Genomic DNA, 23,924 nt, shown 5'->3' on the forward strand with positions numbered 1-23,924 from the left:
TTCCCTCCGGTGCGGCTTCCCTCCGGCGGCAAAGGGAGCAACTGCGAGCCGCACTGCGTGCGGCTCGCAGTTGCTGGGGCTGGGAATCGGAGGCACCAATCGGCAGGCGCTGTGCGCCTGCCAATTGGTCCCTCCGATTGTCTGTCCGGAGGATGGGTCCAATCCGGACCCTTCCTCATCACGGACACATCCCGCCCCAGAACCCCTTACCCTTTTATTTAGTCCGTGGCGCCCGCGGCGCCACGGGCGGTGTTAAGATTAGAAGTCACTCAGTTTAGTCAATCAGAAAAGGGAATTGTGACAACAGAAAACAGACTCATATCACACTATTCTATTCACTCATAATTCCAAAGTCCCTTCGCAAAATGGATCATGTAATTCCAGAGCTCTGCACAGTAAGACTACTAACTACAAAATAGCATATTAAAGTTCACTTCAGATTTATGCAGATATTCTAAATGGTGGCTCAAGGACAGCATGTTGATTGAAGCTGCAAGGTCAAAACATTTCTAGCATTCATTATTAATCTGCCACATTCAGACAGAACTCTATGAACAGAGTTCACCTATGACCTTTCTACTTCCTAAGCCCTACACAAAGGTTGAATAGGAAGGCTAGTGCTTAAGCCAGATACACATATAGTTAACACATATATTGTACAAATATCACCCAAACAGAAGAGGTGGAAAAAAGCCCTGGCTAACGCCCCTGGATACAGTGATAATCAAATGTTTACTTGCTCTGTGTAGAGGCTGCTCTAACACTAGTACACATCTGAGAGTTTGTGGATTCATGAAATTACTCACATATACCTACCCATTAGAAAACACTTTTACACCCAGCCCAAACAAGGTATGTGGTGGTGGGGTTGCTAGGCTAGAGTGGCTCAGATCTGCCTTGTATGGGACAAGGGCTGTCCCTCAGTTGGGACTGGGATGGCCCCACTATGGGAGCATACGCCATGGTATCCCTGCCCCAGATTTTATCCTGTGTCTTAATAGCAAATACTGTTGAGCTAATCCAAGGCTAATAGAGTTTTCTGCCTTCTCCATGATGAAGGAAAGCCTGATTGCAAGAAATAAAAAAAAAAAAAAAAAAGAAATATTTGGAGACCTCAAGATGGCGCCATAAGAAAAGCTGGACTTCAGTTCAGCTCTTAAGCCATGCCGAGGGTTAGGTGCTTATGCACCTGGCTGACCTGAACAGATACGCAAATCTGTTCACCGGTCGCCCCAGGAACCGGGAACGGTGACCTGAGGGTCCTACAGATCCGTAGGGAGAAGCAAGATCTCCCTGGATTAATAGCGGCTTGAGCTCAAGGTCAAGATGGCGTCTTTGTCGCAAACAACGTTACAAGCTTGAAACGACCAGCCGACCTCACATTCTTCCCAGACCATCATTTACCAGATCGACAGGAGCAGAAGCTGACAGAAGCTGAACCTACAACAGTAAGAATTGAAAGCTTTCTGGCTTTTCTCTCTCTCCTCTCACAAGCTCTTCCCTCCCTCTCCCTCAACCAATTTACAAGCGAATTCCTTCTTTCCCCGAGTGAGAGACTCCCAGCTAATTACACCCATTAACCAAACAAAGAGAGTGCTTTGAAGATTTATGGGTGAACGTTCAGTGGGAGAATTTGACTTGATACGGAGATCGACAAACTGATAATTTGGGATCGCTCGTGCTCCCGCGAGACCTCACGAGACTTTCTGTTTATAGTTTGTGACTGCCTAGAACTATGGAAGAATTATCTAAGGCACAGCTTTTCCATTTGTTATGCAAAGGAAACTCAGAGATACTGAAAGCAGTCAATAAGCTGGAAAAGGAAATTCGTGGGACTAAGGGGGAGTTTTTGGATGGAGCCCAAGATCCGGAGAGACCAGCTGATGACGCAGCTCAGCCAACAGTAAATCAAGTGAAACTTCAGGAGGGAGAGAGTGCCAGAGATGTAAAAACCCAAAGGATCTTTAAAGAACCCGGGAAAACAGATTCATGGAAGGAAAGTACCAAAAACCTGGAAGTTTATTCAGAGCAGGAAATGACTTGGATCAGCAAAATAAAAAGAGTCTATTCAAAAGCGACAGCAACTAGGAAGCTATCAGGAGATATTTCTGTGCGACCAGAGGAAGAGATCCAGATTGACAAAGGATTCAGAGCCCCCTTAAAGGCGACTACAAGCAAGAATCAAGCAACAGATTTCTCTGGCCCTGACAGAAGGACAATCAGAAACACTCTACTATGGAAAAAAACACAATTTCATTTTCTGCGACCACCTGAAAGATGAGCTGAACAATGGAGTATTCTCCTGGCTTCTTGTGAGAAAAAAAAAAAAAAAGCAATAGTAATCTTTAGGACAGGTCTAATATATGAAGGGAACTGACTTTATATCACTTAAGACAGTAATAGAATATATCCTTATAATAGATTATACCTTCCTATGTATCAACTACTACTTTGTTAAGAAAGATGGTAATAACTCCTAGATCAGGATTAATATGCGATGGGAATTGAATATGTATGTTAATAAGTATGCCAAAAGAGGATGACAAACCATATTTTATAGGCATTAACAAGACAACAGTAGTAATTCTTGGGTCAGGGCCAACTTATGAAGGAGATTGACCTAATATCATTTAAGATAATAACAGAATGTATTCTTATAACAGATCTCATATGTATTAACAATCACTTGGCTAAGAAATATGGTAAAAACTTCTAGACTAGGAATAATATGTGATGAGAACTAAATATCTATGTTAAAAGAGATGGCAAACCATATCAACTGGTCGTTTTCTCCTTACAACTTCTCTGTAAATGCTTTATATAATAATAAACAATAAAATTATAAAAAAAAAAAAAAAAAGAAATATTTCACTTGCTAGGAGCAAAAAATACTACAAATTGGTTTAAGACACTTTTAGTAATTTACTCATACAAAAAGATGTCTTTGCTCTAACCTCATATAACATGTCATTTTCTGCCCTCCTGTTCCTCTTTCCTTTTCTTGGTTTGAAAGACTTTGTCATTCAAACAATGTCAACCATTTAAGCAAAATGCTATAGGTAGGTTTTTTGTCCCACTTCTGACTCAAGTCAGCTCCCGTCAAACACTCCCCAAGACTTCAAGCAAAGAAAACTTTTGCTAACTAAAACAGGTAAGGTTTGAGAGACAGTGATGAGCATAGAATTGATGAGGTTGATAGAATTAGTCTTCATAAAGTGCTGCATGTTCCCAAGATACCCAATTATAACAATTCTGCAGCAGTCAACAGGCAGGACTATGACATATCCACGACTCAACGAGGTTTTTTATCTCACTATTCATGCTAAACTTGTTCAACCCATGTATCCATATTCCTCAGAAGTTATTTTATTTGGTGACTGTAAGGTAATGGCAATGTAATGGAATTTTGAGTTTGACTCCTTGGCCTTGGGATAAGATAGTTACCAGCAATTCCCTGACAGGCATGTTTCACAGTTGTATGGAAACAGATGGAGCAAGCAGCATATGGGGAGGTGAGAGCCTTTGATCACTGATAACAGGCAGTTTGGTCTCTCCTTGTGTTTTTGTAAACTACACTGAATTCCAGGGGATTGATTGGCTGTTTTTACAAAGAATTATCATTGGCTGTATTTGGTTGTGTGACAGTCTACTGATGTAACAAAATTGATTTTTGCTATATATTCCCTGTCATGTAAGGAGTTCATAGTCTGATGAAGAGTGCTTGCACTCGAAAGCTTATGCCCTGAATAAATCTTTATTGGTCTTAAAGGTGCTACTGGACTCTGATTTTATTTATTCATTCAACTAAACAAAAGTTGAATTTGTTATTTTGTTGAGGCTGGGTGGCAATAAGATTGAGGCCCATCCTCAGTTTGGCCAGGACATCAGCCTCTCCTTTCACTACATCTATTCCAGAGGCATTGGACAGGGGTATTGTCAAACAGAGTAGGGGAAAAGGGCTAGTTGATCATTGGATTCAGAATGGTTTTCGTTGGGGATGGTTATATTTTATTGTGGGATTTTTAACGCTGTAACCCACCATGAGCCAGCTTGCTGGGAGCGGCAGGTAATAAATTCAATAACAATAACAATAATCAACAGCAGCAGCAAAGTATTACATACGTTTCAAATTCGGCAATGTTCTCTCCAAGTTTGCACAGTGTGTTGCTGTGCTCTTCTTTCATCTGTACAACAGTATTTCTATGTGCCTGAGCCATTTCCTCTAACTCTGTATTTTTCCTGGGGGGGGGGGGGAAGGCAACATTAATTCAGTTTAAGACTCTCTGCATGTCTTTCAGAAAAAGAAAATAGTAAACACATAGTACAAAATAACTATTAATACATTAAAGTCAAAGTCTTCTATTGTCAGATCTGAGAAGCTAAGCATGGTTGGCTTAACCAGAGTTAGTACTGTGATGGGAGACCACCAAGGAGTTTCAGGAAGGCATTAGCAAACCACCTCTATTGAAAACCCCAGAGGCTTGTGATAAGTCAGGTGCAACCTAATACTTTATATGCATAATAAATATGACCATCTATAATTCAGTCATACAATCCAGTCAGAAAAGTAAGAAGCTCAAGATATAAAATCTGTGCACCAAATATCAATAAAATAAGTCACAAGATGTGTAAGTTTCAGCTCATAACCTATGATATCCATTTCCTGTAAATTGTCCTCAATAATAAGAGCTCATGTGACTAAATATTGCTAGCTGAGTCTTTAAAAATTATTTGCTGTACATAGGATGCTAAATATCAAGGGGTAGTGGGGTGCCATAGGCTTCCCATCCCAAATTGAGTTTTTATGTATACAATTTTGTGTGTGTGTGTGGGGGGGAACATTACATCACATGGCATCATACTAACCAGTTTTACAAATGCACCAATTTACTATTAGTAAGGTATGCAAGTTGCTATTTATCACAAACCCTTGAAGTTTTGTTTGCAGCTGTGCTAGTTCCTCAGTCTGAGCCTTATATTGTTCTTCCAGGTGCTTCAACATCTTCTCTACTTTGCCTTCTTTAGTGTGCAGTTTGTCCAGCTCATCCATGGTTTCTCTTAGTTCTCTCTCTAAAATTTGCTTCTCTTTAGTCACTTCTTCTTGGAACTCAAGCAACTTCTGATGCATTGTAGCAGAAAGTTCCTGAAATCAATAAAAGAGCAATATGATAAGTTATCCATCAGCAATAACCCATCATAAACCTCTTGTTAACCCAGCCATGCACACCTGAGCATGTAGGTCCCACACCTAGGTAAATGGGGAGGGGGTTAAGGAAAGACCTGGCAACCTACCTGGTAACTTAATTTTTGCCAAGAAAATCCTCTCAAACAATTTTGATATTGTGCTCAATGATGAACCCCTCAGGTTAGAAGGTACCCAACAAGTGACTGGGGAGGAGCAAGGACTTGCAGCAAGTAGCCCTGGATTTTATGATGTGCCTGGGGCAAATCCAGCAGGAACCCCAGGTGATGATGCTGACAATTGTAAAAGCAAGGATCTACACTTTACAAAGATGCACCGAATAGCAGATTGGAATGTTAGAGGACTGACTCATGGAAAACTGGAAACTGTCAAAAAAATGTCAGGTTGAACTTTGACCCCCTTGGCATCAGTGAATGATATAGCACAGATGATGGTTTCTTTCAATCAGGGAATTTTACCATCTACTATTCCGGACATATCTTCATAAGAAGGAATGGCATGGCTTTCTTTGCAAGTAAATTTTTTTCTCAAGCAATGGAAAGTTTTTCAATGATCAACGATCGAATCATAACCTGAATTTGTGCCAAGTCAAGAAATATCACAGCTGTCCAAGTATACGCTCTGACAACTGATGAAACAGAGGTGGAAACTGAAGACTTCTACACCACCATTCAAGACCCATTAAAAAAAAGTACCCAAGAAGGATGTCATTTACATAATGGGTGACTTTAACCGAACGTTACAAAACAGCAAAAGCTGAAGGCAACGGGGAAGAAGTAAGAAAATTAAATGCAGATTTTCAAAGGGCAGAAAGAATAGACAGTGAAGCTTACTGGAATCAGAAATGCAAGCACTTAAATTACAAAAAGGGACACATGGGAAATGCACAACGGAAGTTTGCTCTCTTCAAAATGAAAAAGAAATAGAAATAGAACTTGAACTGGCCATTCTTGAGGAGGAAGTTGAATGAGCCCTGAGTCAATTGTCAAACAAGAAGACCCCAGGCATTGTCATCATACCTGTGAAGCTTCTGAGATGTGTACCAATCAAAACCATTACAGCTTTGTGCCAGAAAATCTGTCCTAAGGAGTGGAAATGTTCATGCCACTACCAAAACAGGGTGACTCAAAAAAAAAAAAAAAAACTGTTCCAATTTCCATACAATAGCCACATTTCTGTGAGACTTCAATTTCTAAATGAGTAAACTCATGGAAATAGTTTTTTTATTTTAAGAAAATGCAAGTATCCACATTGAAAGCATAGTCAGGACTGAGGTACAAAGCATAGGGCAAACAACATAGGGGTTCACCTCCCCTCCCTTGGGAACTGGAACCAGGCACAGTTCAAAGAAGTCAAAACATAGAGATAACTATTTGGCCATCCGGGACAGGAAGATCCGGGAAACTACAGGGCACTAAAACAAGGGAGGAGAAGGAATGTGAAAGGAGGGTGAGAAGGCATAAAATATAGTGGCAGGAAATCAATCTTGGGGTATCAAACCAAATCATTTATTTTACCTCAGGGCAAATGAGCCAGGTCAGAGCAGCACTCTAACAAGTATCAGAAAATCATGGCAGAATTACCTGGGGATTCTGACAATTTCTCATACTAGTAAGATCCTGCTCAAAATCATACAACAATGCATAGCAACAACCATTGAAAAAGAATTATCAGATGTTCAAGCTGGCCTTTGATTCACATAGCTAACCCACACTGGATTTTGGCAAAGTCAAGGGAATATCAGAAGAATGTCTACATCTGTTTAATTGACTACAATAAAACTTTTGATTGTGTGGATCACAACAAATTGTGGGAAGCCCTGCAAAATTTGAGGATGCTAGTGCATTTAATCAAACTAAAGCAATCACTCCACGTAAACCAAGAAGCCATTATACATACACCACTTGGCAACAATTAATGGTTCAAAATGGAGAAAGGAGTGCACCAAGGTTGTATTCCTTCTGCTTCTTGTTTAACTTGGATGCCAAGATCATTATGAGAGAGATTGAACTCAAAGAATCAGACACTGGAATTAAGATTGGAGGAAGAAATATAAATAATCTTTAGTATACTGATGACACCACCCTCTTGTCAGAAACTAAGGAAGGCCTAGAACAGCTGATTACATAGGTCAATGAAGTAAGTAAGAAATTTGGCCTTTCCTTAAACACTAAAATGACAAAAATAATGACCACTGCAAAAAACAGACATGTCACAGTAACAATTGATGGTAAAGAGATCAAATGCATTCAAGAATTCATTTTTCTTGGATCACAGATTGATGTGAATGGTGATTGCAGTATGGAAATAAAACAACAAATTGCTCTGGGTCGTTTAGCAATGAGCTTGAACTGAACATGGAAAAGCGAGGCCATACTCCCTGAGTATATACTCCCCGACACACATGTCAGGTTTTGTGTTCCTTACAGCTATTCACAATCTGTAGACAAAGACTGGGCCCCAATGTCTAATTTCCCAACTGTTACCTTACAGGTTCTTTTTTGCTTCTGGCATTCCTCTTCTTCTAAATTCAACTGTTCTTTCAAACGTTGGATTTTATTATTTGTACTTTGCAGCTTTTCTCTATTTTCAATTAGGAGTTCCTCTAAAAGATAAAAATGTTCATTATGCAAGGCCTATTGATATCAGCAATTGAACTTTGTTGTTAGTTGTCTTCAACCCATTGAATGATATTCACTCCGGTTTTTAGACTTCTGGATTGTTTCTCTCTCCAACGTAACACAAAGCAATATATATTACCTGCTTGCATTCCCACCAGGTTATTTCACAGTAAGACTTTATGCCATTCTAGTGGGAACCAATGTAATGCCACCATTCTAAACTTCCCTCTAGCTCCTAAACCTGAATTGCTTCCCACAAAGCAAGCTTATGTAAGGGTCAATACAATTATTAGATTATACATTTCTCAAAAGGGCTACTATTTTTATTATCTTCTACTGCAACAAACAGCTGGGGAAAAGACTATTGTAAAAGCAGTACTTTTGTAAAGAAAATGCCCAGTACAGAAACTTTAGCCCTCTTTCAGCAGAAATCTGAAAAAGAGATGAGTTAACATAGCATTTTGCTAGAAGTATCATTCGGAGCATATAAATATGCACATAATCCCTCACTCTGATTCAGCATCACTTAAAATACAGTGAGAATGAATATATAATCTCTTCATAGGATGTAATCTAGTGATTAAATACAGGTGAGAGGTATTTGTGGCAAAGGTAAAATGTTCTGAATCTTCGAAGACTTGATAAATCTAGTGTTTTTTAACCTGCTGTGAGGATTAGCAATGTGATCATCTTGAAAGGCAACCCAAGCTCTTTCAGAGTCAGTAAACCAAACCAAAAATAATTCACGGGATCACAATATTTAAAAATGCAAGAGCAAAGCTTTCCTTATTATTCCCACTGATTAGCCTAGAAATTCAACTAAATAAGACATTTAGCTACTTGACAATAAGTTGTATGGTTGAATAGCTCATCTGAGCATATAAATAAAACTGTAAGAGAGTGCTGGGAGGAGTTGGGACTCATTGCCTAACTACCAATCAGGTAGGCTGCCCCATTTCTGATTGGCCATCTGTCCAACGAATGGCTAATCAGGAAAGATGTCTCGCCCCTGGCCACATCACCCCCCCCCCAACTTCTACGATATGGAAGAAGTGCCAGCCCAGTAAGTGGGAGCTGGGAGGGAGGGCGGAGTGCCTGGGACTGTGGGCCAGTGGGAGTGGGGGTGGAGGGAGGGAGCCCCTGCCAGCGCTGGTCCCCACCCTGAGCAGTCCCAGCCGAGAAATCCACTGCACTGCTGGGGGGGGGGGCTAGTCCCCACCAGAGCTCCCACCATCCCAAGCAACTCTGGCCGTGGTCATGCCAGGCCTTGCTAGGGCATCCCAGAGCAGCAGGAAAGGAGCTGAGTTCCTGCCAGCACTTCCCCCTCCCCTTGGCAGACCTTTGGGGGGGCAACAGGGGAAGAGTGGAGTCCTTGCCAGAGTTCCCCCCCACCCCAAAAAGGCCCACTAAGGGCCTCAGCTGGCCTGCCCGGGTCCGGGGGGGACAACTAGTGCCCATTGTATTTTTAGATTCAATGAGCTTCGTTACTAGTCAGAATATGCTTTCAAGTAAAACCCCTTCATGTAATCCACATCATAGCACTAATTTATGTTACGGCCATCGATAGACAGATTATAAAACAGATTCCTGTCAGGATCCAAACCAATACCAAACTATCTAAAAGATGGTTTCAAGGACCTAATTACCCAGCATGAGGCAGAACTTGTGTGTCTAAAGTGCTTTCCCCCCCATTTCTTGGTGGAATCAGGTACCTACACCCAACAGAAACATAAATGTATTCAGGCAAGCAGTACTTTATCTCCTATTATCAATAGCAAAAGTGTCCCCTTAACTGAGATGGCCCATCCTAATCAAAATTATGTGAAGTCGACTTTAAAGACCCAAGCAATATCCAAAGTATTTTTGAGTCACCTTTTTGCTGTTCAAACATCTTGCATTTTTCATGCAGCTCTTTAATTTGTATTGAAAGCGTAGTTTCCGTAAACTGGAGAGATGTCTGCAGTGTTTCAATTTCTGTATTCTTTGCTTCTATTATTTCCTCTAAACGTGCAATGTCCAACTTGTATTTATCTACTAGCTCTGCAGTGTTGCTGTGAAGCACAAACATACATGAGCACTTATATCATTCAAGTTTAAGTGATGATTTATTGAGGCAAATTAAGTAGTCTGGTTAGATACAGTATAGGCACTAAATAGAAATTTTTTTCCCCTAATGGAAATTTGTATATCTTATTTTAGCCGTTTGAAAACATATATATATATACTAGATATTAAGCCCGCTGTGGCCAAAATACAGCAGGCCCTAGCATGGTGGGTGGGAGGAGGGATGGGGCGAAGGAAGGAGGAAAAGGAGAAAGAGAGACAGAGAGAAAGACAGAAAGATAGGGAGGAAGTTAGAGACAGAAGAAGAGGTAGGGAAACAGGTAGCCAGAAAGAGGCAGATGGGAGCGAGGGAGGAAGGAAGATAGGAAAAAACAAAGGGAATGCTGGGAGGAAGGGAGGAACAGAGAAATGTAGGTGGCCTGAAAGGGGACTTTGCGGCCTTCTGCCAGGCCCAGGGGCAGGCGAGGCTCGCAGAAGGCTTGGGACGGCGAGCCTGCCCCAGGGCCCGGCAGAAGGCTTCCTGGGCGAGGGGAAGCCGGCTGGAGGACTTACTGCTGGGGAAGGCTTCTTCGTCTGAGTGGCGACTCCCCGGCCTGCCCAGGCGAGGTTGGGCCAACCAGCCAATGGGGAGCCCCCATTGGCTGCTTGGCCCTTGAGTGACACTCGGAGGCCCCAAACACTGAGAATCACACTAAGATAGTCCACTTGCCCTTTTTAAAAATCTTGAATTTCCGCATATACCAGTTTTGTTCTACCAATCCTACATGGGATTTTTTTATTGCCTACAACTAAGCTGGCTTGACCTTGCTTTTCTCTAGTGAGCAGGTAGCTAAAACTGCACAAGACAGACATTTAACAAACTGTCCAACACTGAGTGCCTAGCTATGTGTGGTGACTCTGACCATTAAGGGAAGAATTGGATAAAATGCCTTTAATTCCCCCAGAAATCTCATCAAGTTTGTCCCCAAAGTGTCCAGATGGGAAAGTAGCCAACATCTTTACAGTGCCCTCTAATAGCATCAAGTTGTCAAAATGGAGGCGAGGACAACAATTTAGGCCATCCCCGTTCCCTATTGGGGAGAAAAGTAGGGGTATAAACAGGGTTGCCAACAATTTGGAGAAAAAGTGTATGGTTACTTTAACAAAGGCCGAGATGTTATTCACCTCTGCACCAGAAAAAAGAAAAACCTCAGCTGCCCATTCTACACATTAAGCGCTGCTCAACAAGGGCATACTTTCTCCAGGTTATAGGAATTTTTGGTATCAATGAAGTAAATAAAAAGTCAGCAGATGGGCATACTAGCTACCAAAAGTGGTTGATGCTGCCATGTCACAGCCTCTCAAAACTGGTCACATTTTTTTTATTGTTTCTTTAAAGACTGACAGCAGGATCTTTGGTGGAGAAAATTGTCCTTTTTTCACATATTTGCCTTTTGAACTGCTTTGGCCTCTCCCTCCTCTTACTACTGATGCTAGCTTAAGAGTGAACAGAGACTCCTGTCCCCTATCACTTCTGCAGTGCACAGGTATACATTCAAAGTTTCAACCCCCCCCCCCCATGGAACTCAGATGGAACACTTCTTCCAGAGGTGAAATCTGAGATATCAGTTAGAGTTGCCAGTTCCTCCTTGATAAATCACTGAAGATTTGGGGGGAATATTACTGCTAGCAAGGTATTGGAAGAAAAAAGCCATCTGCCATCACCAGCGAAGACTGTCTCAAACTACCAAGATTCGACATACCTCAGTTCTACAACATATTCCAAAAGTTTATCTGAATCACATTTCTCCTCAGTGTGTATCTCATATTTCTCTTCAGTGTGTATCTCAGATGCAATCCTACAATAACACAGCATTAATTTTATAGGTTTATCAGATTATAAATGAATAACAAAATGAAAGACATCTTACACAAAATATATGATTCAGCTGTCCACTGCAAACTACAAGCACCTACTGTAAAATGCATGTAACCAAAGAGTCACTGAAAAAATGCAGTTATAATTCGATCAGTTTCCACCATGCCATAATAAAAGAAAAACAATTTTTACGAGCCTTAGTATATGTCTGTCATATTTCATTAGCAGAATAAAAAGTTGTAATTCTATTGAAAATATAGGATAGCTAAAGTTCTTCCTAGTAACATTTTCCCTTTTCATTTGTTCCAGAAACTCTGGTTTACTTTTTCTCCTTAAATTACTGTGGGACAAGAGATTTCTCATTTTTGGCTGATTTTTTACATCAGTTTAAAATCACCTTTACTAGTTCAGATTGGATTAATGCCACTTCTGCTAAATTACCCAAAAAGTCCACGGATAAGCATTTCTGTGTTCCAAGCTATCTTGATCAATTTTCACCTGATATTCATTAACTCCTTTAAGTGTATATTTCTTAATTGGAGTCAGTTAAGGTGACATTCTATAAAATGTACCAGTTTAGCAACTTGGTATCATATTGTTGCACAACATCAGAGAATAGGTACTGTTTAGGACAGGGTTCAGTCAGGGGGTGTGGGAGTTGGGGTGGGGTGGGGCAAAGGCAGTCATCACCTTTTCTGTTTTCTCATTGCAGGATCTCAATTTAAACAACTGCAGGTGAGAAGGGCATCGTTTTAGATTTTAAACTGTATTTAATTCAGTTACTTTGTATTTAATCTTTAGTGTAAGCCATCCTGAGCCCTTTTGGGGAATGGTGGGATAAAAGCTCAAATCAAATACTAAACAAATAAAAATTGGTCCCATCATCTCCTTCCATTTAAGCTACAGATCTTAAAGTATAGAGATTCTGGGAGATCTGAACCTCTTTAAGCACAATAGGAAGAAAGACTCCCAGATCAAGAACATTCTCAAAAGGATGATATGCTCAAAAGCAACAAGAAACAGGGTGCCTTGTAACGTTTAGTAACACAGTGTCCAGTAGTAAATCAGCAGTCCAGCAAAGCTTGGACTGTTTTATTTTGTTTGAAGGTATTTAGCAGGGGCAAACTGGGCAGCAAGAGCACCACCTCCTAATGAATGGGCAGTTGGGTGGGGTTAGAAGCAAAAGGTGGCTCTGCCATTACTGTGAGCTGACTTACCGTATTTGCCGACGTATAAGACGACTGGGCGTATAAGACGACCCCTCAACATTTCCACTCAAAATACAGTACTATGGGCCACTATGGGCAGCTATGTCTATCCCAACTGAAGTGCACCCGGCGTATAAGACGACCCCCCCACTTGGAGGCATGCTTTTCAGGGGGAAAAAGTAGTCTTATATGCCAGCAAATACTGTACTTGTTCTGCTCAGGTTACATACAGCCAGTTTGCTTGCAGCAGTTCACCTTCCTTGGGATCACCCCTCAGTTTGGTGGGACAGCCCTCGCAAGCCATCAGCCCACTGACTTTAACGGCTGATCCACCCTGGTATTTAGGATGCGATAACTAATATTCTTTTTTCCTATTCTGGTTTCCCATACTATCTATTTCCACTGCACCCAAATGTACCCATTAGTCATTCTAAGTAACACAGGAATGACAGCCTACCATTCAGCAAAACAGATGCCTACACTGCCTGTCTAGAATCTCATAAACTGCTGTGCAACTTCATTATTGTCAAGTAAATAGCAGTATTAACTCTTGACATTAACTTACAGCTGTTCTTCCGGTTGAGCTACTTTTTCCTTTGACTGCTGTAAGGTTCTTTGGACCATCTGTATTTCCACAGCTTCTTGCTTAGCGAAAGCTGACTAAAAACCCATAGATAAAAAACATTACAGCACATGAAGACTACCGATTCTTTCTTTTGTCCAACGCAAGGACAAATCCTAAGCAGGTCTGTTGAGAAGTAAGTCTTATTGTATTCAAAGTGGCTTATTTGCAGGCTGTATTGTCCAGACAGTACACCAACAACGCAAGAATCTGCCTCTCTCAGGAATTCTCAGATACCCAAAGGACGACAAACCCCAGAGGCAACTGCAGAGACCCCGCCCCCTTCCTCATCATTACCAAATACAATTCATGGATAACATTGAAGAAAGCTGACAGGAAGACAAACAATTAATTTGAAATGAAGTATTGGTGGAAAGTTCTACGAATACCATGGACCACCAAAAAGATTAAAAAGTGAGTCCTAGAATCAAATCAAGCCTGAATTCTCCCCAGAAGCTAAAATGACTAAACTAAGGCTATCAAGCCTTGGTCACATTATGAGAAGACAAGAGTCACTGGAAAAAACAATCATGCTAGGAAGAAGTTGAAGGAAGCAGGTAAAGAGGAAGACTCAACATGAGATGGATTGATTCAACAAAGGAGCCACAGCACTCAATTTGAAAGTCCTGAGCAAGGCTGCTAATAATAAAAGGTTTTAGAGGTCAGTAATCCATAGGGGTTACCATAAGTCGGAAGTGACTTGACAGCATTTAATACACACTCATTGGAACATACAGTGTATGTTGGAGGGGCAATTTCTGAGTCATCCAACATTTAAGATATCTACCAAGCAGTTTAAAATGCAGGCTATTTAAATCACGGCAGACAGCCATTTCAGTCAAACTGACCTTCTTCATGTGCATCAAATTCCTGAGCTTCATTAACTCAGCACACAAATTGTTCATTTTCTTCTGTGCACCATCTTCAGAGAACTTACATTTGGGGAAGGAAAGGAAGATAAAATCATGTTAAATTATCTCTCCCCAAAAACTTCAAAAAACGTATGGGCGACACATTTCAAAAACTATAGGACATAACCCAGCCAAAGTACTCTGACATCAGATGGACTTTACATTGAGATATTTTAGCACATGATGACTTCTCAAGGAGACCAGCGAGACTTTGGAGATAGCAACACTAGCAAGCAGATGACTGCTCAGGCTAGGGTCTGAACAAAGGGAAGCCTCTGGATGCACAGAAGTCTCACTCGAAACAGGGCTACCGGTAAGCACACATCATCCTTGAACACATTTTTCGGAACTTAGGAAATAGTTCTGCCACATTGTGCTTGCCTATGTATAATGCAACCCTCCCCCTTTCCAGAATGCCCCCCATACCCATATTTGAGCATAGGAGATAATATCCAATAAATAAAAAATATTCAGTATAGTAGAGTCACCAGGAGCAGAGGATGTAGAAGAGGGTAAGAAGAAATTAAGCAGCAGCAGCAGAAGAATTCATTCTTATATGCCACTTTTCTCTACCCGAAGGAGTCTCAAAGTGGCTTACAATTGTCTTCCCTTTCCTTTCTCCACAACAGACACCCTGTGAGGTAGATGAGGCTGAGAGAGCCCTGTTAATATTGCTTGCTCAGAACACCTTTATTAGTGCTCACACCCCACTTCTGATTTTGATAAAGTCGCCTGTTATCAGATGTCGACCCCTATATTTCATATAGGGTGGCACTTTTCGCTCTGGCCTCCAGGAAGATCCGAGCCAAAGCTTTTTTACAGGTGTCCCCACCTTGATACACCGTGTTTCTTTTAAATTGTAACTCAGTAGCCCTCGTCTACAATTGTATGTATGCAATATTGGAGAAATATCGTTTTATCCGTATTTGTACCATATTGTTTTTAATTATGTTTTGTAATGGCTTTTGGCTAAAAACAATAAATGTTATCGTATTGTATCAGTGCTGTGGCGAGCCCAAGACCCCCCAGCTGGCTGCATGTGGGGGAGTGAGGAATTAAACCCAGCTCACTAGATTAGAAGTCAGTGCTCCTAACCACTACACCAAGCTGGCTTTTATCTTCAAAGTTAAAATGACATCAGTTTTGTGCATGCTATTTATCTCTACCAAATTATTTACAGTCAGACATACTTTTTTGCCTTCCTTAAGAAAGTTATCAGTACCTTTGTTTTTAGCAATTCATTGGTCCTGGTCAACTCCAGAAGCTGCTTTTCCAGAGAAGCAACAGTTGCTAAGAGAGAGGTTTTCTCCCTAATAGCAGCAAACAGCTTTGATTCCAGTTTTGCAAGGTCTTCTTCCAGACTTTGTATTTTTTTATCCTGCTGACCACGTTCTCCAACAAGTGCACGGATCTACATTAGCATGCAACAATTGTTAAATTTGTATTACAGATGGAAAGTCCCACTAATCATTCTCTTAAGAGATAACTGTGCAATAACAAAATCAGATAATTCCTTTCTTTGATTCTGATATATCTGCGAATACCAGTAATCATTAAAAGCCACCAATGTGTCAAGATGTGATCCTATTCTATTACTTGGGAGTAAATTCTGTTGATCAGGTGACCTAATGGCTATTTTTGTTTTAAGACTCTCTTGAAAATACATGGTAGATTTTTCTTACATTGAAAAATTCTTAGTTGAAAAGTCCATTTTGCTTTTTAGCTACTATAGTTTCATTAACAAAAAAACCTGGGTAGAGAGTAGAAAAGCCTATTGCGGGCAGATAATTGTAGGTGTCTTGTGTGGGTTAAGTAGCATTGAAAATCCAGACTAGCACAGGTGCATCATTTTGAAATATTAGCAGGATTATCCACAGTTAATAATTGGATGGGAGACCATCAAGGAAGACTTGGGCTGCTAGGCAGATAGGCAAACCACCTGTGCTCATTCTTTTGTGTTAAAAACTCCATGAGCGGCTGCCATAAGCCTGTTGCAACTTGAAGGCACTGAATATCTAATTTATGCCAATTAAACTAGAAAAAGCTCATGACTGAAACATAGTTTAGAGCAGTGGTTCCCAACCTTTTTATCACTGGGGACCGGTCAACGCTTGACAATTTTACTGAGGCCGGGGGGGGGGGTGGTAGTCTTTTGCCAAGGGAATCAGCACCGCCGCCTGAGCCCCTGCTCCGCTTGCTTTCCCGCCGGCGCCCCTGACTTCCTGCCACCCACTGGGGGGTGCTGCCAGCAGCAGCTGCAAAGTGCCACGCCGCGGGGGAGCCCCAGCCATGGTGGCCGCCGGAGAGCACCAAAGGTGAGCCAGCAGCAGAATGGCAGTGCAGCCCCCAAGGCAGAAGCCAGGGAGGAGGATGAGGAGGAGCTGCAGCCCGGTACCGACTGATTCATGGACCAGTCCCGGTCCCCGGACCGGGGGTTGGGGACCACTGCTTTAGAGGAATAAAAGAGCAGTCATAGTATCCAAAACTCTTCCTTCGGTACCTTGGCTGCTACATAAAGTAGTGCAGTAGTCTTCAACAAAAGACATGATAAGGCATGTCACTGAAGAATTTTAATATAACTAATCATTTTGGAGGTCCCACGAGACGTATTGTGAAGTTAACTGCAATTCACTGTAAGTAAGTTGTTCAGAAAGATGCGGTGCTCCTACCTCTTTTTCCAGTTCCTTCTGTTTCCTCAAGTCTTTCATGAGGACCAAATCCTTTTCTGGCTTCATCCCTGAGCTGGTTGGCTTTACATGAAGAGAGACACAAAACCACATTTGTAAAAGCTAATATTTAGCTCATATAGCAAATATAAAGCAGATTCTATAAATGCTCACACCTTTTCAATATCCTTCGACTGTACCTCTATTTTTTTTTGACAGAAGGATGTTCTCTGCACAAGACCAGAATTTACAGACCAACCCAATTAATTAAAACAAATGGTCTATATTATACTAGGAATTCTTGTTTCTCTAAGAACAGTTCTCTTAAATTTAGCATCCTTTAGAAGGCAAAATGGAATACTTGGTTGAGTATGTTCCGACAGATGGGGGAAATCAAGAGTTTTACAGATTACCTCATGCTCAGGAACAAATAAGGGTGATGTTAATTTACATTTTCTACTCTTAAATGTGTTAATTTAATGTTCTCCATATTATTCTATTGTTCTATGTTGCTTGCAGTTATCACTGTATTATTGTTAAACTAAGTTATCTGTACTGTTTTATGTGAACTGCCCTGAGCCTTTGGGGAGGGCGGTATATAAATATAATAAAATATTTAACTTGGAAAAAAAAAAGAGTTTTACAGATTAATATTTAGCTGGCATTATGCTGCATTTAATAAATTCAATTCAGATTAATATTCAGTAGCATTGAAAACAATGCACATTTTGGTAACAGTCTGACTAGTTGGGGTGATAACGCCAATTGTGAACTCATTGCTGTGTATGCCATTGTGCATGCAGTAATTCTGCCTGGCTGATTCTGCATTATTTCCTTCCAGTTCCCTCATCATACTGCTGGATGACATTTTGCTCACTTAAAAAAAAATCAATAGTAGGCATATCACTAAAGTGTTATAGCAAAACATGTACTATCATTCTTATTAAAATCCATGCAGGTGTTGGGGAATGGGGAAGAATAGTGGGTGCCACGAAAGAAAACTGGGAGAGAAAATGGCAATGGATGTGGGCAGGGAATCAACAAGTTGAAAAGTTTTAACCTCACTAGCAATTGCAACTCAATTACAACTGTCCTCAAGCTTTATTCAAAGTATAAAGCTTCCACATGAAAGCTGATCCTGCGTTGAGCAGGGGGTTGGACTAGATGGCCTGTATGGCCCCTTCCAACTCTATGATTCTACATATATCTTGAATAAAACTTTGTTGGTCTTCAAGGTGCCACTGGACTCAAACTTCGTTCTGTTGCTTCAGAATGCTACTCACCTGAAAAGGTACTCAAGTTGCCTTCCAAGTTTCACCTGTATACCTGACAATAGTGTTATTCTGTCATAAAGAGCCATTTCTGGAGAGAGCTGGATCTATGTTCTAGACTTTGCTAGGTCAATACTCGGTCAGGGAAAAAAGGGTCATTTTATATTTGTGTAAAAATTACATACTACAGTATGGATCTTTAATACTAAAAGAATTAACTTACCTTTGAACCAAGAGACTGCATTTTTCTTGCACATGCTGGGGAAGGTGGGGGTTTCATATTACAGGGATTCTGCCAAGACCCTGTGTTCCCTGCTAAGAAAATCAAAATTTCTCTGCAATGATTTACTAGATCAGGATTCACTGACCTATAGTTGCAGTGCATAGTTTATGCACTCTGTACATTTGAAAAACGCTTCTTCTATTGTGGGATGGAATCCAACTTGGGACAAAATGCATAAGCTGCACGTAATTAACTATATTAGATGTCACAGTCTGCTTTAAGTAAGGCTAAGGAAAGAGTATTGCCACTGATTTTTTCTTCTTCTAGAGGAAATATGTCAGAGCATATTGGAAAAATGTGGCCCAGTTTACACTTAATCTTGGGGCTTTGCTAAATATTTATATCTGTTACCCATGAGAAATGCTTTACTGAGATATTAATATTCTAACATCATTTCTTGTTCACTATAGACAGACAGAACAAGGAATATTGTTCCTCGCCAACAAGTCCATCAGCTTTTCATGGCAGAGATGTATTAGCCAGATATAATAAGAAAATTGGTATAACAGTCTCTTGCAACTTCTCCCTGCTGATCTTTATGTCATCCCCCCCCCCCATCAGCATGTGGTACTTTTAACAAATCAGAACAAAAATTCTGATTCAAACACAGACAAACAGGATACATGGTAGTATGCATTAAAAATCAGGAAAGTGTTTAATACTGGAAACTTTGTGATTAGACATGATGAAGGCACAGTGGAGCGAACGTTAGTGACAAACAGAATTAGCACTGCACCGAGGGTTAGCCCAAGGCTGATTACCTGAACACAACCCAAGCCACCACTGAAGCAACATGCAGTCTGCTTATAGATAAATGGATTACAGCTTGAATGAGGACAGGACTTCACAATTCATAGATTAAAAAGATGCATTGCACCTGGCCAAGAACGCAATGAAAGACAAAAAGCAAGGTTTTGCATGGACAGATCACAAGCCCATCACAAGCCCATGGATAAAGTGTAAGGGGACAGGACAAGCAGGCAAGCAGATGCCAGTTCAGCAGTGCTAAGCGCCTTTGACATTTCCACTTTGCATGACTTACCCATCTGCTTTGTAAACCTCTGAGACTTATCAAAAGACACAGGTCCTTTGGATGTGTCTGAAGATTTGACATCATAAGAGCCTGGTGGTGGGGCACGTGCTGAGGTTGAAGGGTGGTGGAAAGTGAGCATTCACCAGTCAGAGCCTTAATTACAAGTGTCTCAACCTTACATTTTTGAATAAGATATAATTAAAGAAAATCCTGATGTTCCCTACATTGCTTAAGCTATTCTTATAATGCTTTTATTTATTTAAAACATTTATACCCTACTTTTCTCGTTAGTTACAGGTCTCAAAGCAGCCTATGCATCCTGAAATCGAAAGATCAGATAACAATCCAAGTACATCAAGATGGCCACATACCTTTTTTTATTTTTACAACACGCTCCTGCTAGCAAAGAAGAAACTCATTTCCAGACCATTAAGGACTGCCTAGACTAATAGAACTACAAAAAATGTTCTTTACATAGAAATGGCAACACGAGAACAAGCTACATTAGTTTGGCACATTTTGGTGCAAATGGATTTCAGCAAAGCTTATAACAGTTCAGTTGTGGTAAGCATGATGCTGTCTAGGCAGCATAACATGCAAAGTTGGATGGGAATGTTATTTCTACCATAAGAGTGAGTAGAGATGTGAAGGAGACTAGGAAAATTGTGAGTGAAGCGGGGTTCTCCCCATTTTTCTCCAAAGTTTCCCCTCACACCACAAATGTTCTCAACAGAAAAAAATTCCTGTGGACTTGGAAACTAATAGATTGCAATGGATATCTGATTATTTACATAAACTCCACACATTCCTTTCAGTCTTGTCTAGGACTAGTATCATTCATCCAATAATAATATATTAATAAACAAAACAAACTTTTAAAAAGTAGCTGCGTGTTGCTATATGTTCCTATTATGTAATTTCTGCATTGTTTAACACATTTAAATGCTTATACTTTTTTCGGCTTTCTGCAATCCAGATCCTATTGTATCTTTCATTTGATGCCTTATCCTGTTAATTTTATTTGATTTATAATAAATAATCTGCCTTGAGTGCAAGTAAAGGCAGACAATAAATTACATAAATAAAAATAAATAAAGGTAACTTAAGCTACATCTGCGGTCATTAATGATATAATAAACTACTATGCTGAACACCAGCCCTACCTTACTTTACTCCAGTTAGGGTCAACAGAGTAGCCCAATTATTTTTAAAGGGCTACAGCAAAATACAGGGCAGGCAGCACAGAATTGGACAACAGGTATTAAGTTTAGGATAGATTAATTCAGAATTCTGGATCTATGAGATTACATGGGTTAATTGCCTGTAGGATGTTTCTGTGCCGCCTCTTCAGAATCCTACTAAGGTAAAGGTAAAGGTATCCCCTGTGCAAGCACCGAGTCATGTCTGACCCTTGGGGTGACGCCCTCTAGCGTTTTCATGGCAGACTCAATACGGGGTGGTTTGCCAGTGCCTTCCCCAGTCATTACCGTTTTACCCTCCAGCAGCAAGCTGGGTACTCATTTTACCGACCTCGGAAGGATGGAAGGCTGAGTCAACCTTGAGCCGGCTGCTGGGATCGAACTCCCAACCTCATGGGCAGAGCTTTCAGGTGGCTGCCTTACCACTCTGCGCCACAAGAGGCTCCTAAGAATCCTACTAAAGGTGGCTTAATTAAAACCATGTAATATTAAAAACAAGCTAGTAAAAAAAGTAGACAGGATTTTTAATAATTACTAAAAACCTGGATAAAAAAATACCTGCTTTGTTCTGATGTTAACAAGAGAGCAAAGTAGATACCCTGTGGTAGATACAAAGTAGATACCCTGTGGCAAAGTATCTACCAGGGGAACCTTAAGGGATAGGGTATTTGAAAGGCAAGGTGCCACCACAAAAAATGCTTGTCTGTGCCACCTGCCTCTCTGAGGTGAGGACATACATACTATAGGGGTTAAGAGACCGATCTTAATGGGTGGGCTGAAGAGTATGGAAGAAAACAGTTCTTCAGATAGTGTCTCCCACCCCAAGCCATTTGTGGCCTTAAAGGTAACAATAGTGCCCAAAACATATGGATAATCAGGAAAGATCTTTCAGTACAGGGACAATACAATTCCTGTAACCAACCTCTGACAGTAGTCTGGCTGCCTTATTTTGAATTCACTGAAGTTTCTGAACCATTTTCAAACAACTGGAGTATATTACAGTAACCTAACCTGGATACTATCAGAACACTGATCACTGTGGGCAGATTATGCTTTTCAAGGAATTGCTATAACTGGCAAACCAGACAGAACTGATAAGTGGTGCTGCAGAGGAGACCCAAGTCTCCCACTGTAGGTCAGGATCCAGTAGCACCTGCAAACTACCAGTAGCACCTGCAAACTACAAACATGCTCCTTCGGGGGGGGGTGTAACCCCCTCCAGGACAGTTGTTGAGAAGCATCCCCATTGACCAGCAACACCTCACTCATATCCGGATTCTGGCTTCTTATCCATCCTGTTACCTCCTCCATCCTTCTACTGATTTCTATAGACCAGTGGTCCCCAACCTTTCTGAGGCTGGGGACTGGCAGGGCATCGGGCCGCGCATGCGTGGCCCGGCCCTGATTCCCTCTCCCCGCCCTCCCGCAGTAAGAAGCTTCCCGGGCCGCAAGCTTGCGGCCTGGGAAGTTTTTTACTGCGGGGGGGGGGGAGAGGGAGCCACGGCCCGGCACCATGGCCTTTGCGACCCGGCATCGGGCCGCAGCCCGCAGGTTGGGGACCACTGCTATAGACCCATCTATACTTGAGCATATTATATATATATAGCATCAATTAGTACCTCTAGTACAGAATGCCTACTCTCAGCCATATGAGAGCAGAGCAGCTTTCAGGAAAGTATTGTATTCTTCCTGAATAGCACAGTTCTTCACATGTATGTATGTATGTATGTATGTACTTACATACATATATAAAGGTAAATGTATCCCCTGTGCAAGCACCGGGTCATGTCTGACCTTTGGGGTGACGCCCTCTAGCGTTTTCTTGGCAGACTCAATACGGGGTGGTTTGCCAGTGCCTGCCCCAGTCATTACCGTTTACCCCCCAGCAAGTTGGGTACTCATTTTACCGACCTCGGAAGGATGGAAGGCTGAGTCAACCTTGAGTCGGCTGCTGGGATTGAACTCCCAGCCTCATGGGTAGACAGCTTCAGAAAGCATTTCTGCTGCCTTAACACCCTGCGCCACAAGAGGCTCTCCACACACATATATACACAAATACAATTTTATGAAAATGCAGTTATCTCTAAGGCTAGACAAGCCCGTGTTAATAGGAATGCTGTGTGGAATGTGGTTCCACAACCATACCCCACCTACTTTGTTATCCTAACTTTAGCATTCCATCACTTTACGAGAAAGTTGTAATATGCTCATCTCCAAACAATGTAAGCCTCTAATAGCTTTTGTTGCAGAGATATAACGGGAGAGGCATATTTCTGCAGTAAAAGAAGCTAGAGATACAGTTGCCAAATCTGGAGTGCTGCCAGAAATATAACTGATCTTCAAACCACAGAAATCACTTTCCTGGGGGAAAGGAGCAGCTTTGGACAGCAAGCTCCTTTGCCTTCTATCCGCGCTGAGCTCCTCCGCCTCCACACTCTCCACACACACCCCAGCCAACATCCCCAGATTTCCAAAGCCAAAAGTTAACAGGTTTCAGCCGTCGCTAACTCACGATAGGGTTAGAAGATTGATATCCAATGGCTCTTTAAAGGCAACAACAAAGCTGAAAAGCCCCGGTAGTACAAGGGGGGGGGGGGGAATGGCTGCTGCTCGGGTACCCTGGGCAGGAAAGGCTTGGGGATCCTACCATGTAGCCGCCCCATTGCCGCCGTATTGGAGACAGTTACACATGACAAAGGCAGGCGAGACCGCGTCCACGGTCACATGAACATTTCAGATTTGCACAGGCGAAAGCCAGACCCTGAAAGGGACACGGGAACCCATCTTACTTGGTCCTTCGTTGAAGCGCTTGATAGGAGCCTTTGGGAACGACATGGCTCAACAGAGGGCAGCCCGGCAAGGAACGGAACAAATTCGAACGAAGCGGCTCTTAATAATTGCTCAAACCGGCAAATCAGAGGGCTCCGCCACCCAGACACTCCACGAATCAAAGCCTGGGCTTTGAGCCGGCGCACTAAAAACATC

General features: G+C 41.6%; 1 protein-coding gene and 1 long non-coding RNA gene across 5 annotated transcripts in view; one reads left to right on the forward strand and one right to left on the reverse strand.

Annotated features, from left to right (window-relative positions):
• The window catches only part of HMMR (hyaluronan mediated motility receptor), a 31,650-nt gene extending 7,749 nt beyond the window's left edge, over positions 1–23,901 (reverse strand). The window contains exons 1-12 of one of the 4 annotated variants that reach the window (XM_077327187.1): positions 23,729–23,901; positions 19,750–19,848; positions 18,648–18,736; positions 17,157–17,237; positions 15,710–15,898; positions 14,425–14,508; positions 13,520–13,614; positions 11,631–11,726; positions 9,697–9,875; positions 7,690–7,808; positions 4,929–5,143; positions 4,123–4,239 (exon numbers count right to left, since the gene is read on the reverse strand). In XM_077327187.1, coding sequence (XP_077183302.1) covers positions 4,123–4,239; positions 4,929–5,143; positions 7,690–7,808; positions 9,697–9,875; positions 11,631–11,726; positions 13,520–13,614; positions 14,425–14,508; positions 15,710–15,898; positions 17,157–17,237; positions 18,648–18,736; positions 19,750–19,848; positions 23,729–23,774 — 1,409 coding nt within the window. In that variant the 5' untranslated portion in view covers positions 23,775–23,901. Of the gene's footprint in view, positions 1–4,122; positions 4,240–4,928; positions 5,144–7,689; positions 7,809–9,696; positions 9,876–11,630; positions 11,727–13,519; positions 13,615–14,424; positions 14,509–15,709; positions 15,899–17,156; positions 17,238–18,647; positions 18,740–19,749; positions 19,849–23,728 lie in introns of all 4 variants that reach the window. The other 3 variants (XM_077327186.1, XM_077327188.1, XM_077327189.1) reach the window with 3 other exon arrangements.
• Positions 1,109–20,846, forward strand: LOC143832578 (uncharacterized). The gene is made up of 2 exons (XR_013229321.1): positions 1,109–1,448; positions 20,032–20,846. It is a non-coding gene; the product is annotated as an uncharacterized LOC143832578 (long non-coding RNA).
• Positions 23,902–23,924: the final 23 nt, after the last annotated feature.

This window comes from Paroedura picta, chromosome 3, assembly GCF_049243985.1.
Source record: "Paroedura picta isolate Pp20150507F chromosome 3, Ppicta_v3.0, whole genome shotgun sequence".
Lineage (NCBI taxonomy): Eukaryota > Metazoa > Chordata > Lepidosauria > Squamata > Gekkonidae > Paroedura > Paroedura picta.